The sequence below is a fragment of the Tachypleus tridentatus genome, chromosome 4 (genome assembly GCF_004210375.1).
Source record: "Tachypleus tridentatus isolate NWPU-2018 chromosome 4, ASM421037v1, whole genome shotgun sequence".
NCBI classification, from domain to species: domain Eukaryota; kingdom Metazoa; phylum Arthropoda; class Merostomata; order Xiphosura; family Limulidae; genus Tachypleus; species Tachypleus tridentatus.
In genome coordinates, this window is record NC_134828.1 from 39,856,934 (window position 1) to 39,872,327 (window position 15,394).

Consider the following 15,394-nt stretch of genomic DNA (forward strand, 5'->3'; position numbering starts at 1 on the left):
GGAACAGAACAGACAATTTTTTATTTCTACCTGAAAGTATACATATTTCAGCTAATATATTTTAAGGAGACATTGCAGTTTGGAAACACAGGTTTAGCTTTATGTACATTTATAACTCAATTATGGTGTCTTGTACAAATGGAAAGTAGTAAAATATACTTTTGTATTTTATGAGTTATTTTTACTTAATAATCAACTTGAGTGTAAAATTAACATAGTTTTATGTGGTTTTTAAAACATGCACTTACAAAAACATTACAGCTGATTGGTTAAATGGTTCTAGTTTCCTTGTACACACCTTCATATTTCACAGAAACTCAAAGACTCTGTGAACATCTGAAACAAAAGTTACTACAGTGAAAAGTTATTGAATTACTGTCATAAACAAATTAACTCATAAAATTTTAAAAGTTTGGATATAAAAGTCTAAGTTCAATAGCTTTAAATTAATCCTGGTCTAAAGTGACTAAATAAAAATGGAAAAAATTACAGTATCAATGAATAAATAATTTATTTATAAAAAAGAAATGCTTTATACGAATCATCAGTATTAAAAATATTATAATCAACTTTACATAGTCTTTAACTGACCTAAAAAGTATTACCATTCTTAACAACACAAGCTGTGTTCTTCAGCTTAGCATATGAAGAATTTGTTTCTAGGTGCAGTGATGCTATGTTACAATATAGAAAAAAACAAAGAAACTGGCTGGAACCTTTTTTATAAAAATCTTAACAAAATACAACAATGTAATTGAAATAGATGTTAAAGCGTACTGACAAAACCTTTGAAACTACAGGATAGTTTTAGCACAACACTTACCAAAACAAAGAAAATCTGTATTATAAAACTTGGTTATAGGTTAACAAATAACAATAAAATGATGCTATGTTTCACCTAGGAAATTTTTATTGTATTTTAATCCTGTGTTTTTCCTAATTTAGCTGTTTGAATATAATTATTTACTCTAAATTTTGGTTTCATTATATTTATCTATTAAAAAGTATTTTTATCTTATCTCATTTGTACAAAAATACTTTTTTTTACTGAAAGTCATGTTGTTAAACACAAAGACAATGAACATGTTAAACACAAAGACAATGAACATGTTTGAAGTACCTGTTTTCTCATATTTTGATTGAAAATTATGCAAAGTTGATTCTTTCAGTGAATAACATACAAAACTAGCTGCTGACAGTTCAGAAAACTTTATATTCTAGGTGGTTTGTACATATCTTCTTACAACAGATACATCAAGAAAACATAACTCTGTAAGTGCTGTCCTTCAGACTGTACAGAACGATCACAAGGTTTCTATAAAAAAAACACTTTCATTTAAAAAAAAAAAAACTCCATTTTTCCTAACATAACATACAGTTAATGAAATGAAAAATACACATATAAATAACTCAAAATTTAGTATAATCCTACTAAGAAAAACAATTTTAATAAGAACACCATTTTATATGTCCATTTATTTTGGTATTTTTGCCCAAATCAAAACTACATAAAGACAGAAGGTTTACACAAACATACAAAACTGTTACATTGTCAAAAACACACTATAAAGTCAGTGGAATGTCTTTAGGATTTTATTTCTTTTCTTTTTACAAAACTGATGTACACAAGTAACACAAATGTCTATTACTCAGCACTAGAGAGAATTCAAAAGTATTAAAAGGGTATGTTATCATGTTTTGTTACTAAAAATATAAAAAAAAACTCACTGGTCTTTCTTTTTGTCAAATCTCAGTTCATAGATATGATCACAGACTCGGGTGAGATATTTTCTGTGCCGTGCATGCCTGACAAAATATAGAAATCTTACATACACTGTTGAAAACCAAGTCCCACATCAGTTGGAAATAAAGTCTCCTTTGATTTACAGCAACATAAAATTAAAAATATCAAACATATCTTGTAAATATCAAAGCAAATCAGAGCAGTCAATTTATCCTTCTTCAGTATTACTGAATTTCTAAAACACATACACAAGTTTAAAATGTACACCATTAAACAGAATGAATTCCAATATCATCATCAGTAAAATGTGAAAGATATACTGTAACTTTAAAAAATAACGTTTAAGCTAATGACAGAAATATGTCATAAAAACAATTAACACATAAATCCAACCTTTCCATCACTTCACTTATACTGGCTTCAAAGGCTGTTTCAGAGTCCAGCTGCAAAAAAAATATGAATATATGAGTTTCTATGTAAGAGAAATAAGAGAAAAATATTCAAACATTGCTATCAAGTGATGCAAAATGTAGCAGATAAATCAACCTGAAAGATTTGCAAAGCAGAATGTTATCTTTTCAATAAAACTTTACTTAATGATGGAGATTTTGTAACTTCATGCAAGTAACCTATATTATAAAAGTTTTATAATACTTTCACATATGGTTTGTTAAATTGCAGTCACAAACATGTCTTTAAAATAAAACTTTAGGCAAGATAAATTGCAAAAATTATGATTTATAAAACAACAAAAACTTATACAAGATTTGTAATATATCAATAATTTTATAAAATGAAATACAATATACATTGTAAGTACAATTTTAACAAAACCATATACGATTTTTATCAAGAACTAAACATGACTTAATTTCTTTGTTTTACACCCTAATTAACAATAATAACAACTTGAATGTTCAGATGCTAATGTTGTGACCCATGTTTTAACATTTTAATTTTGAAGCTTTGTACTGCTTGTTAGAGGGAGTTTTGGACCAATGTAGTGATGTACAAAAACTAGAAATTTGATGTAATGCCTTGAATCCTCTAATACTTAGTAATATTAAAAGTACAAGAGAGTTGTAATTTATTACTCAGTTACTTAGTCCATAAACATGACAGGAAAGTTAACAAGTAAAAAACTGTTTAGTTTTACTTGTGAGTTAGGAGTATTGTAAGGTGAACTCATACAACTTGTTGTAGAAGAAATAAAATGCCTTCTTTTTCACTAAATGAGCTGAACTTTGCACTATTTTTTATCAAATAAAAAATCAGCCCAATGAGTGAAACTGATATGGTGCTATTATCATTATATACATTAGTAATGACAAGAAAACCCACTTGTAGAGAAAAATATATATGTAAAAAATGGCTGGTTTGGGTTGAGAAATTTTTTATGTATAGGAGCTAACAACGTTGACCTTTGGTCATTGTCAGGTTCACAAAAAAAGAAAGAGGTAACTAACCAATAGCTAACCTCAAGTTAAATTTTGAGATTCTCTCCATCTACATTAATTTGCCCCTTATCCCAGATCTGTAGATAAGCTACCCATTATTACTTCCTTTTCACTTTTTGAGATCATCCAATTAGCAGACTCGAAACTGGTCATTTTGTGGGGACAAAGAGCAGGAGAGTATGAGCGGAGGTAAGTATTACAGTAAATACATTCTGTGTAGAAAACAGGCATGTGACAATGAGATACAGTAACAACACAATAGTGGGGTCTGTACTACTTCTGAAATAGGCATGCTCTTATTCCAGACAACATAAAATCTAATTTATGGGCCAATAAAGTCAACTGGCAAAAGGAGGCAAAATCCTACCTTCCTTAGAAGAACAAGAATTCAGATGGATTTGTTCAGACCACAATCAGAAATATGAGGTCCACATTTTACCATTTGAATTTTGGAGCTGTGAACATAAATCTAGATATAAGGTATAGTAGCTACAGCATGAAAACCACTTGTATTTGGTCTTGTTTAGTAATGTGGTATTACTGGAACCGAACCTAAAAGTTAAAGAATGTTGCATGTTGAGCCAGCTGAATTACGAAAATAAATCATGCAAAAACAGATGTGAACAAACACTCACCCAAAGCTGAAGAAGCACAAATGCAACAAGCTGTCACATCTTACTCAACCTGAAGTAACAGAGATTACCTGGTCTGGGATCAGGAACCAAAAATCATAATTTTCCAACCTGAGAAGCAAGGCAACACCTTCTGCCCTTGGAATTTTTAGGAAGGTGTGAAACAAATAAAATCCAACCAATAACACAGAAATTGACACCCAAACATCACTCACAAGGAATAAACCTTTGTCCACAACTCCAGCAACTAGAAATTGGAAGTGGCAAGAACTCTCACAATCCACTAGGAGAATTGAGGGGGAGATACATGTTTTGGGGATTTCCAAGGCATGATGCTCTAGCAATAGTGCAATAGGTAAAAAACATTCCCTACTTTGAAAAGCAAACTGATCTCAATTTATTCAATCTAGGATTCAGCAGGGATGAGCAAAATCCCCATAAGCTTTACTTATAATAGCCCATCTATGGCAGTTCAATAATGAACTTGTCTTTGTGTTATGATTGTTTATTGCAAATATTTTTTTGGTCTACTGGTAGTTCATGCAGATTTGGAAAAAAGTATACCTAACCATGCACCACTGATCACTAAGTGTGATCCAAATGAAATTGATAAAAGGGTCCCTGAAAAGAAAGAGAAATAAACACAAAACATTATTAAAATCACTTAGAAAAAAACATTGCTTTAAAATTTTGTTTTCATTAACTAAAGCTATTCAACACTAAAGAGAAACCTACAGCAAGCACATGAAACCATTGTCAAGAAAAGTAAACAGGACATCAGGCATGCCAATGACATTTATGAAAAAAAGAGGAAAAGGTATATAGCCTGGTGTCAGAGGCACCACAGCGCTGCGCAGCCTGACTTTCATTTACAGTTTTTAGCAGATTGATTTATTCTTTTAATTTGCATTCATTTTTTAGAAGATATATCAAAATATCTAAAATTAACAAATAAAATAAAAAGTAAATAAATGAAATTTAAGATTGTTTATTAGCTATTTGTTCAGTTTAATTTTTTTCTAAATCAAAATATATTAGTAATATGAGTTAATAAAGCCAAAATAACTCAGTAAATATTTCAAATACAAATCATTTCATTATTATCCTTTTTTGTCATCAATAACATCATCATCATCAACTACTGGTATGCTGCCAATTAAATGTTTTACAGTCATTGCCAATAACTACTTCTCTGCTGCATATATTCCATACAATTTTCAAATCACATAAAATTACTCTTTTGACTAATCATGACTACCTACAGTTCAAATTGTTCATCTATGCAATCTTGTCATTATACTACTGGTACCTTAATGTCAGTGAATTTTCCATTCTTTCACAAATTGCCAATACAAACTAAAACAGCACATGAAGGAAAGCTATGACATTGCTTAAAAATTCAACTACTGATATGGTTCAATATTAAACTACTGATATCAGTGATATGCCTCAGAAATTAAATTTTGTACAGTCACTGACATCAACAACTACTGCTCTGCTGCATGTATTCCATTAAAATTTCAAATTACTTAAAATTACTCTACATGACTACCTACAGTAAAACTTGTTCATCTATACAATCTTGTCAGTAAATTACTGGTACCTCAATATCAGTATATTTTACATTCTTTCACAATACAAACTGAAACAGCAAATCAAGGAAAGCTTTGACATTGCTTCAAAATAAAATTAATGATATGCTTTAAAATAAACCACTGGCACAAGCTTTTTACAGAAATCAAAATGATTGAGAAGTTACACAAACACTTCCTTGTTAATAGCTGTCAATTTACAAACTTTAATTCATAAACATAAATTAAAATTATGACCATAAAGTCAACAGAAGCAAGTAATAAACATTGAATCATACATGTTAAATGTCACATTATCAATAATGAATCATAGACATACATTTAAATCATGACAATGTTGAGTTGTAAAAAATAAATCATAAGAATAAGCATACACTGAAATTATGGCCCCAAAATTGGAAAACCCAAGTTGACAGAAGGTAAAGCTTGTTTTATTTTGTATACTTTTATTCAAAATGTATCAATATAAAACTTCTTAGTACCTCTAAATAAGTAGCTATAGTTTTAATGACTGACAGCTCAACTTCCAAAGCCAAAACCTCGACAGCTACTCGTGAGGATGAAGATAAACACTGAACGAGTGGAGCAAGTTGGGGTTGAATCTAAAATAACAGACAGAAATAAGCAGACATTGGATAGTTCAACAGCATTGTTATTTAAGCATTGAAAACCCATCTATAAATAAATTGCCAACTATTTCAACAATTTTTCTTAATCATATGACGAGCTAAAATAAAGTAACTTTTACATACATCTCATGGGAATATTATTTTCTCTTATGTTGTTCAGGGCAAAGCTAAGTTGGCTTTCTAAAAGGCTATAGGAATGTGACCTGTGGAGTGCTAGAAACTGAGTGAATGGATAGAAAATATATTTACCATGTATTATAGTATTTTTAATTACTGTTGAAAAGTTAACTTCATATTCAAATTGGAGTTGTAAATATTTTGAGATATTACTAAAACTAAAGACAGCCAATTCCGGTATTTAGATAGGGATGATGATATGAAAAATGAAATAAAACAATAATTAAGAGCAAAATATTAAAGCTATTTGTCTATTTGAAGGGAGAAAGAAGACTAATTAATCATGTTTATTAAATAGCAAACAATTTCAACAGCTGAAATAATTAAAATTTTTATTCCACATTTTATTGAATAAACATTTGGTTTGGAAAATTTGTATTCTAAATTTAGTTTGAAAAACAAGATATTGGTACTCACCAAATACTATTATGAACAGAATGTACTCTGTTAAATAGAATGTTATTTATTTTTAAGTTATGCATATTCCAGTAAAATTAAAAAGGAAGTAATTTTATTCTCTATACATTTTTATACATACAAATTTGTAAATATTCTTAATTTCTTTTTGTTACACAAGTGCCATAATGAGTTTTAAAAATCACCATTTTGAAAACTGTAATAAAAGAATTTAAACTTCTTATGAGGCTCCTTTTCACTTAAGACTGACAACTTAACTTCCAAAACAAAGACCTGAACTGCTGATGTGAAATTACTGGCATTTGTTTTATTTCAGTCAGTAAAGAAATACACAAAATAAGTGCTCTCATAGGTGAGATGTTAATGAAATTAGATATTTTTTATTGATAGAAGGTGATTGGGTTGTGATATAAATAGTTCATAAAATTAGAAGTGACAGGTAAGTTCATGTGACAATTTAGAATATGTTTCAGTTGTAAGTTAAAATGTAAATTTTTACAACACTTGTACCTGTCCTTCATATCGTTTCTTAGTGCTGAATAACATCTTCTCTTGTGGTAGAAATGTTATATCTATGTCTGCTATGGACATGCTACTGTTACCTCCTCCTTCAGTAGCACTGACGGTTCGACAAGTATCACCTTTACTGGTACTACAGGTGCCAAAACGGCTGATTTCTCCCTTGGTGATGCTACTGTCTACTTGATCCCTTTGCCAAAGTAAAGTATTTTTAATCTTTCAACTGGTTCAAACACAAGAAAACAAAATTCCTTGAACAACCTTCAAGTGCTAAATACACCTGTCAGTCTATTTTTATTGCACAATGAAAGTACTTAGCCATATTGCATAAGACTTAGAATAGTTTTCTAGTGCCTGTTTTCTGCATGGAAAAGTAATGTATGATGCACTAAAACTTGCATAATTTTTATCTTGGTCTATTTTGTTATTACTGATAAAAAAGATCCATCTTGTATTTCAAATTAGATATAAACTTGAGAGTTGAGAAAAACTAAAAAAGACAAAAAGAAATAACAGTTTGAACAATTTTTAATTTCCATTTAAACACTAAACAAAATTTTCGAGAAAATTATTTAAATTTAATAAGAATTATATTTGTTTAACAAATGTTGAAAGTTAAGTTGTAATTGTACACCTCCAGTGATGTAAACAATTACTGGTCAAAGGAAAGTTAATATACAGTTTTAACAACCATAAAGTGGCCAACCCATATAAAATTTTTCCAAACAGATTCATTGTATGTGATAATGAAAAAAATATACCTTAAAATGGGTTCAATAAACTACAATAACTCAGAAGTGCACTTTTATGTTTGTATAATGCAGATCTCACCATGAGTGTTATTTAATTGAAATATAACACTTAAAAGATGAGTTTCTTTAAAACTCGTCTTTAGCTAAAAAACATATTTAGCTTGCTTCACTTATGCAAAGTTGGAATCTTTTATTATAGTTACTTAACTCGGCATTCTTTACTGCAGTTATTTACCTTGCATGAAACTTGTACTTAACTGGGCATCATTTATCAGTTATTTACATTGCATGAAAGTGTACTTAACTAGGCAACTTTTATTGTAGTTATTTAACTTGCATGAAAAGTGTACTTAACCAAGTACCTTTTATTGTAGTTATCTAACTTGCATAGAAACTGTACTTAATCTGGCATCTCTTATTGTTGTTACATACCTTGCATGAAAACTGTACTTGAATGCTCAGTACGAAATACAGTTTTACCAATTAAAGTAAAATAATAAGAAACAATATTCTCACTTACACCTTTTCTCTAATAAGTCTCACAATATTCTCTCCAACTTCAGCAAAGGAACATTTCATCTCTGAATATCGCTCTTTACCAATAGTTCGTATCTAATGTGTAAAAATGACAAATTTAAAAGAAGATTATTTTACAGTGTATTCACATGAAAATATAAACAAACATTTTTGTTCAATTTAATGAATGTTCTGTTAGAACCTAAAGGGGCTGTTACAATTAAAGTTAAAATGTATATCAACAATGCATTGACTCCATATCTTCTGCATACAGCATTATCATTATAATTTTAACTATGAAAGCAATTTTTTCACCTTGCATTATTAACTTATATTATGCTTAGTGAACCCTAGAAAATCTAAGGAGTTATACACCATTAAGAAATGTGATGATACTTCCTAGTTAACCTTCCCTTTCAAATACGTAGAAAGGTAAAAAGCCCTTTTCTTTGTTAATTCTCTCCTTAAAGCATGGAACAACAATGTACAGTACTTGTAATAAACTATCTTATAACAACATATTTATTTTTCTCTAATTAAACACTCACTATTTTGCTTTATAGCTTCTTCAAAATCATACTATTAAAACAAAAACCATAACTGACAGTGAAAATCTTGAACTGTTTTAAATAATAAACAATAACTGAATTCACACCATGCATTTCAGACATTACGTAGTAAAGCTTATTTTTGAAACAATTTACTGTCACAGGTAGTAGAAAAAAGTTTTATCTAAGTTACAGACTGAAATAACAAAAGATAAAATGAGAAACAAACAACACAGAATTATAGGCACCATCATCTGTGGCTTATAGTTCTTCAATATGAAGAGGTTCTTTAATTATACTGCAAGTGTAGTTGATGGCTTTGGTTAGGTTTGCACAGAAAATGGTGGATTCACGGCAGGTGTTATTTGTCCACAATTAGTTAAAAAAATCATCTGTAATTGCACTTTTCTTCATGTTGTCTATGAAAGAAAATCTATCTATTCTCCTGTTATTCTAATTTCCCCAAATTATGATAACAGATGTTAAATGTAATTTGTTAAACAACTGTGGCAGACAAAATACCCATCTTCAGACTGCAAATACATTTTTCTTTGACAGATAGTTAGCTTTATTACACTGTAAGATAGTGTACTAAGATGTTGAAAGTTAGCTTTTGAGGTTTGGACATGAACATTACATAATTTTAACTAGTGCTTCAGGTTTCTTGATTATAGTTTTTATTTTATCCAAGATAGTTTTGTCAATCAGAAGTAATGTAGAAATAAGTTTGTGTTATCTTTGGAAAAACTGTCTTTAAAATTCATGTTTTGCCTCTTTCTTTTTTTTTTTCCCCAAATGGGCAATGCTAATTTTTATACATCACAAATTGAAAATTTGTTTCATATGAAAAGATGAATATTTGTTACTCAAAAGGAGTTATTTTAGTTTATAATGTGTATTGTTCTTTTGTTTTATTTCCAGTACAGTTGTAATTGATTCATTTTAATTCTCTAATAATTGCATCTTTCTTGGAAGCTTTTGGATGATGGAAATCAAAATAACAAAAAAAGTTTCCTAACTGGTTTTTAAACCAAGGTATATTGTAACGAGTTCCCCAATGTCAACCATGTTATTGATAGTACAACCTTGTTAACTCTAACTTACATGCTTAAACTCACAAGAACAAGTTGATTTCTTGGTTAAATGTTGCCAGCATAAGACTGTCCCTAAAGGTATTTACAACCATTTCAAATTAACAAACTGTATCAAAGAAAATCAGAAATCACAAAAAAGGTAGGTTAGATCTCTCTCTTCCATTACAAATGACTTAATAACAATATTATTCAGAAAGAAAAATAAACACCTTAGACTAATCCAACAAAACTATAATTTTAAATACCTCCCAAGATGACTTGCCAGTTTCTACTCTAGGCTTGTGAATATTAAATTAGATATATCATGTAAAGAGAAGAAGAAAAAGAATGTTACTCAAGAACTGATGAGAAATTGATAAGTATACATGAGGATCAAATCACCAAATTGGATACTTTCATCACAAATGTTAATAATGACAAAGAAAATGCAGTAACAATAAAAAATATTTAAAAGTACAAAATTCCCTTGCTATCTTGACTTCCTTTTTGAACTTGTCAATAGCCAAAAGAAATGGTTTTGCAGTAAAAACTAACCTTTCTAATTACATGTGTTTAACACTGGTTTTCCTTGAAAACGTTTTATTCTATTCAACAGAACCAACTGTATGAAAACAGAAAAATGGCTAAACCTTTGTTTACTATGAACAGCAGCAAAAGTAATATTATATACAGCAGAATATCATCAACTCAACCTTTACTGCAGCCAATATTGAAACTAATAAAATAGAGTTGAACATTCATTTTATTTTTCAAACTTGTTGGACAAGAGACAGAAAAATATTGAAACTATTAACATAGACTGAAACAATAAGTTCATATTTCAAACATGTTTAACAACAGACAAAACAAATCAAGCAACCTTCAAACATTTCAACAAATGCCCTTTTGATGCCCAGAAGTGACAACCTCTAATGCTAATAAACATATTGAAACAAAAATTGAATGTGATGAAAAAACTCAGGAGCATTTTAAAAAAGAAAAATAACATCAGACCAAGTCTACCTTACATGCCCAAAAAACAATTAGCCCTTTAAAAGCTGAACACGATAATGACATCACCATAAAAAATCAAAGAAATGCCAAGGTTTCACAATTATGAAGAGAAACATTCACAAACAAAAATATTTGATAATTTAAAAAAACAAGTGTATATTTCAAATACTTAATGGTTACCCCAATTAAAAAACTGTGATGAAAGCTAGAGAGATTATTTATGAATTTGAAAAAAATAAGATACTTCCCTACAAATCTTCCATGTAAACTTAAACCTTTTAATCCTATTCAGAAAAGTCTTCCTACAGTCAGAGATCAAAGGGCATGTCATCACATTTGTAGACATACATTCGAAATTTTATGATCTTCTCTTTTATAAAGGTATGTCAATATGTTTGGTATCAAATTATAGATTTTAATTCAAATTTTAATGTTATACATTAATTAATTTCTTAATTTAAAAGTAAATATTACAAAAAAATCCCAGATACCAATTTTTGTGTGTTAAGTGATATGTTGAATGCAATTTTGGTTCAAATTAGATAATTTTAAAGTCCAAATAGAAAGTTTAAAGTTTTCCTAAGAATCAGAGCTCAAATTACTAGTATTTACAAATTATAATATAAAATAACAACCTCCTATATCTTCTATTTTTTGAGATATTATTATGTATAGTGAATCAACTAAGGCGACCCCACCTACTACTTCAGTTTTTGGAAATACTTCCTAACATACACCTACTTTGTTCAATGATGTGTGTATAACCAATCAAAAACTCAGAATGGCCCCCACATGGTTTCATCAGTCTGTGTGAAGTGTTCAACTATGAAAACCTTCCTTTTCATGATAGAATCAAAGCAGAAAGGTGGGAGTATGTGGATTTTGAAAATCATATATTTTTAGACCCAAATACAACTCAGCTTGATAAATTATAGCGCAATTTTCTGGTACTGATATAGTAACTTATGAGATTTTATATCAAAATACATACATAAAAAAAACTAAAAAAATTATTTTGTTTTACATCTTCCTCGTGAAATTTGACAAGCCTAGCAAATTACAGCAAGTACAAAGTTCATAACCAGAAAATATCATTGTTTTCTATACTTTTTTAAATGCTGTTCTATGTTAAATATACACATATGCAATGTATTATAAACAAAATTTTATAAAATACTGGTCCACTAGAACAAAGCCAAGATGAATCAATTTGTCAAGTCCAGTTTATACTACTGGATATGGTAACATTAAGAGTACAAACACTACATCACTACATGCTCTGTCATGTTAGTCAAAAATTGGCTAAAAGGCCAACAAAAAAACAAATAAATAAATATAGATAGATTTATAATATTATGAGATTTTAAGCTATTTAGACTAAACATTTGTAGTTTTGTGTTATATTTTGTAGTCACTAGAATGAAAGAAAATATATAATTTATATATATTTTCTAATTTTTATAGTTGTTACAAGGTTGGTCAAATCCCATATAGAGATACATACGGTGAAAATGACAAAATATAAAGTTTTTCTAAGAAAAATGTTTAATAATTATCTGGTGGTTATAAGGAAGTGACAAAGATTCTGCATGTAAAATATGACAATTTTCTGATACATAAAGGTAATTTTAATCTTAAAATCAAAAGTATTTTGCATGAGGGAAAGCCAACATTTGAAAAGAAAAATATACAAGCAAATCTTTACTTAAAAAAAAAATTATAACTCATGTACAAAAGCCTTGTAGTGTTTACTAGTAACATGCAAAATTTCATTAAGATAACCAAACAGTATTAAAAGATATAGTACGAAAACTATAACAGCATAAAATGGTTATGGGGTAGGTTTTTGAGATCGAGTCTGTAGCAAGAGAGTTAACAGCAGTATATAAAAGTATACAGTTTACAAAAAGGCATAAACTTGATATTCCACTTAGACCCACAGTCTTAGCAAGTGGATGTGCTGTTAAAAGTCTGTCTTGACTTATGCATGCAATTTTAGTGCCATTACTAAATTACATGCCAGCACACTTGGATAATAACACAAGACATGCTATCATGAATCAAGGATGTATCTAACACAGTGATAAACACAACAATACTTTTTACACTGAACTTGTACTTATGTAATTCTTTACCCATATCTATTCAGACAGAAGATGGCATCAGCATAGTGAGTGAATTCAGAGTGTCCAGTTAAGGAAAAATAACAAATATGGTGTTATTAGGTCATTTATTACTGGTATTAAAATTGTTTGTTTGTTTTTTGAATTTCACACAAAGCTACACAAGGGCTATCTGAGCTAGCCATCCTTAATTTAGCAGTGTAAGACTAGAGGGAAGGCAGCTAGTCATCATCACCCACTGCTAACTCTTGGGCTACTCTTTTACCAATGAATAGTGGGATTAACTGTCACTTTATAACACCCCCACAGCTGAAAGAGCAAACATGTTTGGTGCAACTGGGTATTAAAATGTCTCTTATATACCAATATGCACTATAGAAACTAAGCAACAACATATAGATTAAGTGAAGCACAACTTACAACTAAAATGGCAAAATACTTTTTGAAGATAAATAAGAATGTACTAATGACAAAAACAGATTTTATTAAAATGTTCAGTTAAACTTAAAATCACAAATACATTGATAAGTAAGAAATTTTGAAATTTTTAACAAAGTTTCATACATAGTTTTCACTAATTTTTTTAAATACACCTAAAAATTTTAGTTACAACCAATAACTATTAATTTTGCATAAGACTAAAAAAATACCTTCACAGTTCCAGACTCTGAGTCACTAAGAATCACAAGATAAAATATTCCATTTTCTTCACAAACACTTGAAGCCTCTTCAAGACTCTGAAACAACCAGTAGAATTATTTATAACAACCACATTAAAATACTGAATTCTAAACCATTCATTTGCAGTTTGATATATCAAAAATTATCTGGAAGGTTGCAGGCTTTGATATAAACACATCTTGAGAATTTAATTAAGAAATAATCAATTAATACATACATTAGAAATAATACACTTTTTAGAAACATCAGTATAAAACAGTGACTCACTGTGTTGATACTTTCAAAAATTAAAAATAAATGACAGACAAAAAGCTGCTTTGTAAGATGTTATACACATTCCAGAATAAAAACAAATCATTATTGATGCATGCTCAAACTCTGGATAATTTCCTCATAATTTTGTAATCACACAGTAGTGATCCACATTTTGATCTCACTCCAAACTGATTTATGTAACTAACATACAACATGAACTCAACACCAATTACCAACTTGTGGGATACTCCAATCAAACAGCAGAATCTGACTATCACTTTTATAATGCACACATGGCCCCAAACTGTAGAGGTGTATTTATTCATTTAATATACAGAACATAAAGCAAGGACTCTCAGATTCACAGTCTGGCATATTAACCATAAAGCTGTATCCAGCCTCTGAGTAAATTTCTATACAACCATATAATTTACATAAAATATAAGCTTACTTGAGTTGTAATGTGTAAGGAACCTACAATGAACATTTTAACCGTATATAAAGAAGTTGAGTATGCTATATGAAAACAATTTCAATGTCTCATCATGTTGTTACAGCCTATCTCAGCATGTTTGGTCATGCTTTAACTAAAGACTTTAGACCTTGGTAACAGTCTTAAGGTATAATTTTAATGACAAAAGGCTTTTTCATAAAGTTGTAATGTCCAAAGCAAATGACTCCTCCCTGTAGGATTTCCTTACACTATTTTATACATGCAGATGATGGTTTCCCAGCACTCCTAATAGTGTATTTGTTCATAAACCCACAACAACTGTTTCATGTACAGTGATCTGACAGATGTCTCTATGTATGTATTTAACTAGCATGAATACCCATTTCCTTTTCTAGCTACTTGAGGTAAGAAACAGTTGAAAAGATAAGTCGTAAAAAGAAAATTTCTACTATGTGTGCTAGTATACTGGGTTATATTGTACATAACAATGGTTATAACAATGCTAACTTCAGTTACACAACCAGATATAGAAGTACTAGTAAACTGGGCTACATCATACATGATATGGGCTACATTTGTGCCAATTTCATTCATTTAATAAGGAATATATGTATTAGCATCCTGGGTTACCTCTTATGTAACACAGGCTATGTATTTGTTTATTTTCAGATAGACTTCAAGCAAACTGAATTGCATTTATGTGAGCTTGCATTTCATCACGAAGGAAATATGTTTTTGTGTAATGAAGTTATAATGCATATTTACATAACCTAAACCACAGTTTTGGCTACCTTGAGTTAAACAATGAATT

General features: G+C 29.5%; 1 protein-coding gene across 9 annotated transcripts in view; it reads right to left on the minus strand.

Annotated features, from left to right (window-relative positions):
- Positions 1–1,196: 1,196 nt before the first annotated feature.
- The window catches only part of Gcn2 (eukaryotic translation initiation factor 2 alpha kinase Gcn2), a 159,706-nt gene continuing 145,508 nt past the window's right edge, over positions 1,197–15,394 (minus strand). For 8 of the 9 annotated variants that reach the window (XM_076497828.1, XM_076497827.1, XM_076497830.1 and 5 more), the window contains 7 exons: positions 13,844–13,930; positions 8,440–8,531; positions 7,159–7,357; positions 5,908–6,027; positions 2,138–2,187; positions 1,729–1,806; positions 1,197–1,315 (listed from right to left, as the gene is read on the minus strand). In XM_076497828.1, coding sequence (XP_076353943.1) covers positions 1,255–1,315; positions 1,729–1,806; positions 2,138–2,187; positions 5,908–6,027; positions 7,159–7,357; positions 8,440–8,531; positions 13,844–13,930 — 687 coding nt within the window. In that variant the 3' untranslated portion in view covers positions 1,197–1,254. Of the gene's footprint in view, positions 1,316–1,728; positions 1,807–2,137; positions 2,188–5,907; positions 6,028–7,158; positions 7,358–8,439; positions 8,532–13,843; positions 13,931–15,394 lie in introns of those variants that run through there. The other variant, XM_076497833.1, reaches the window with a different exon arrangement.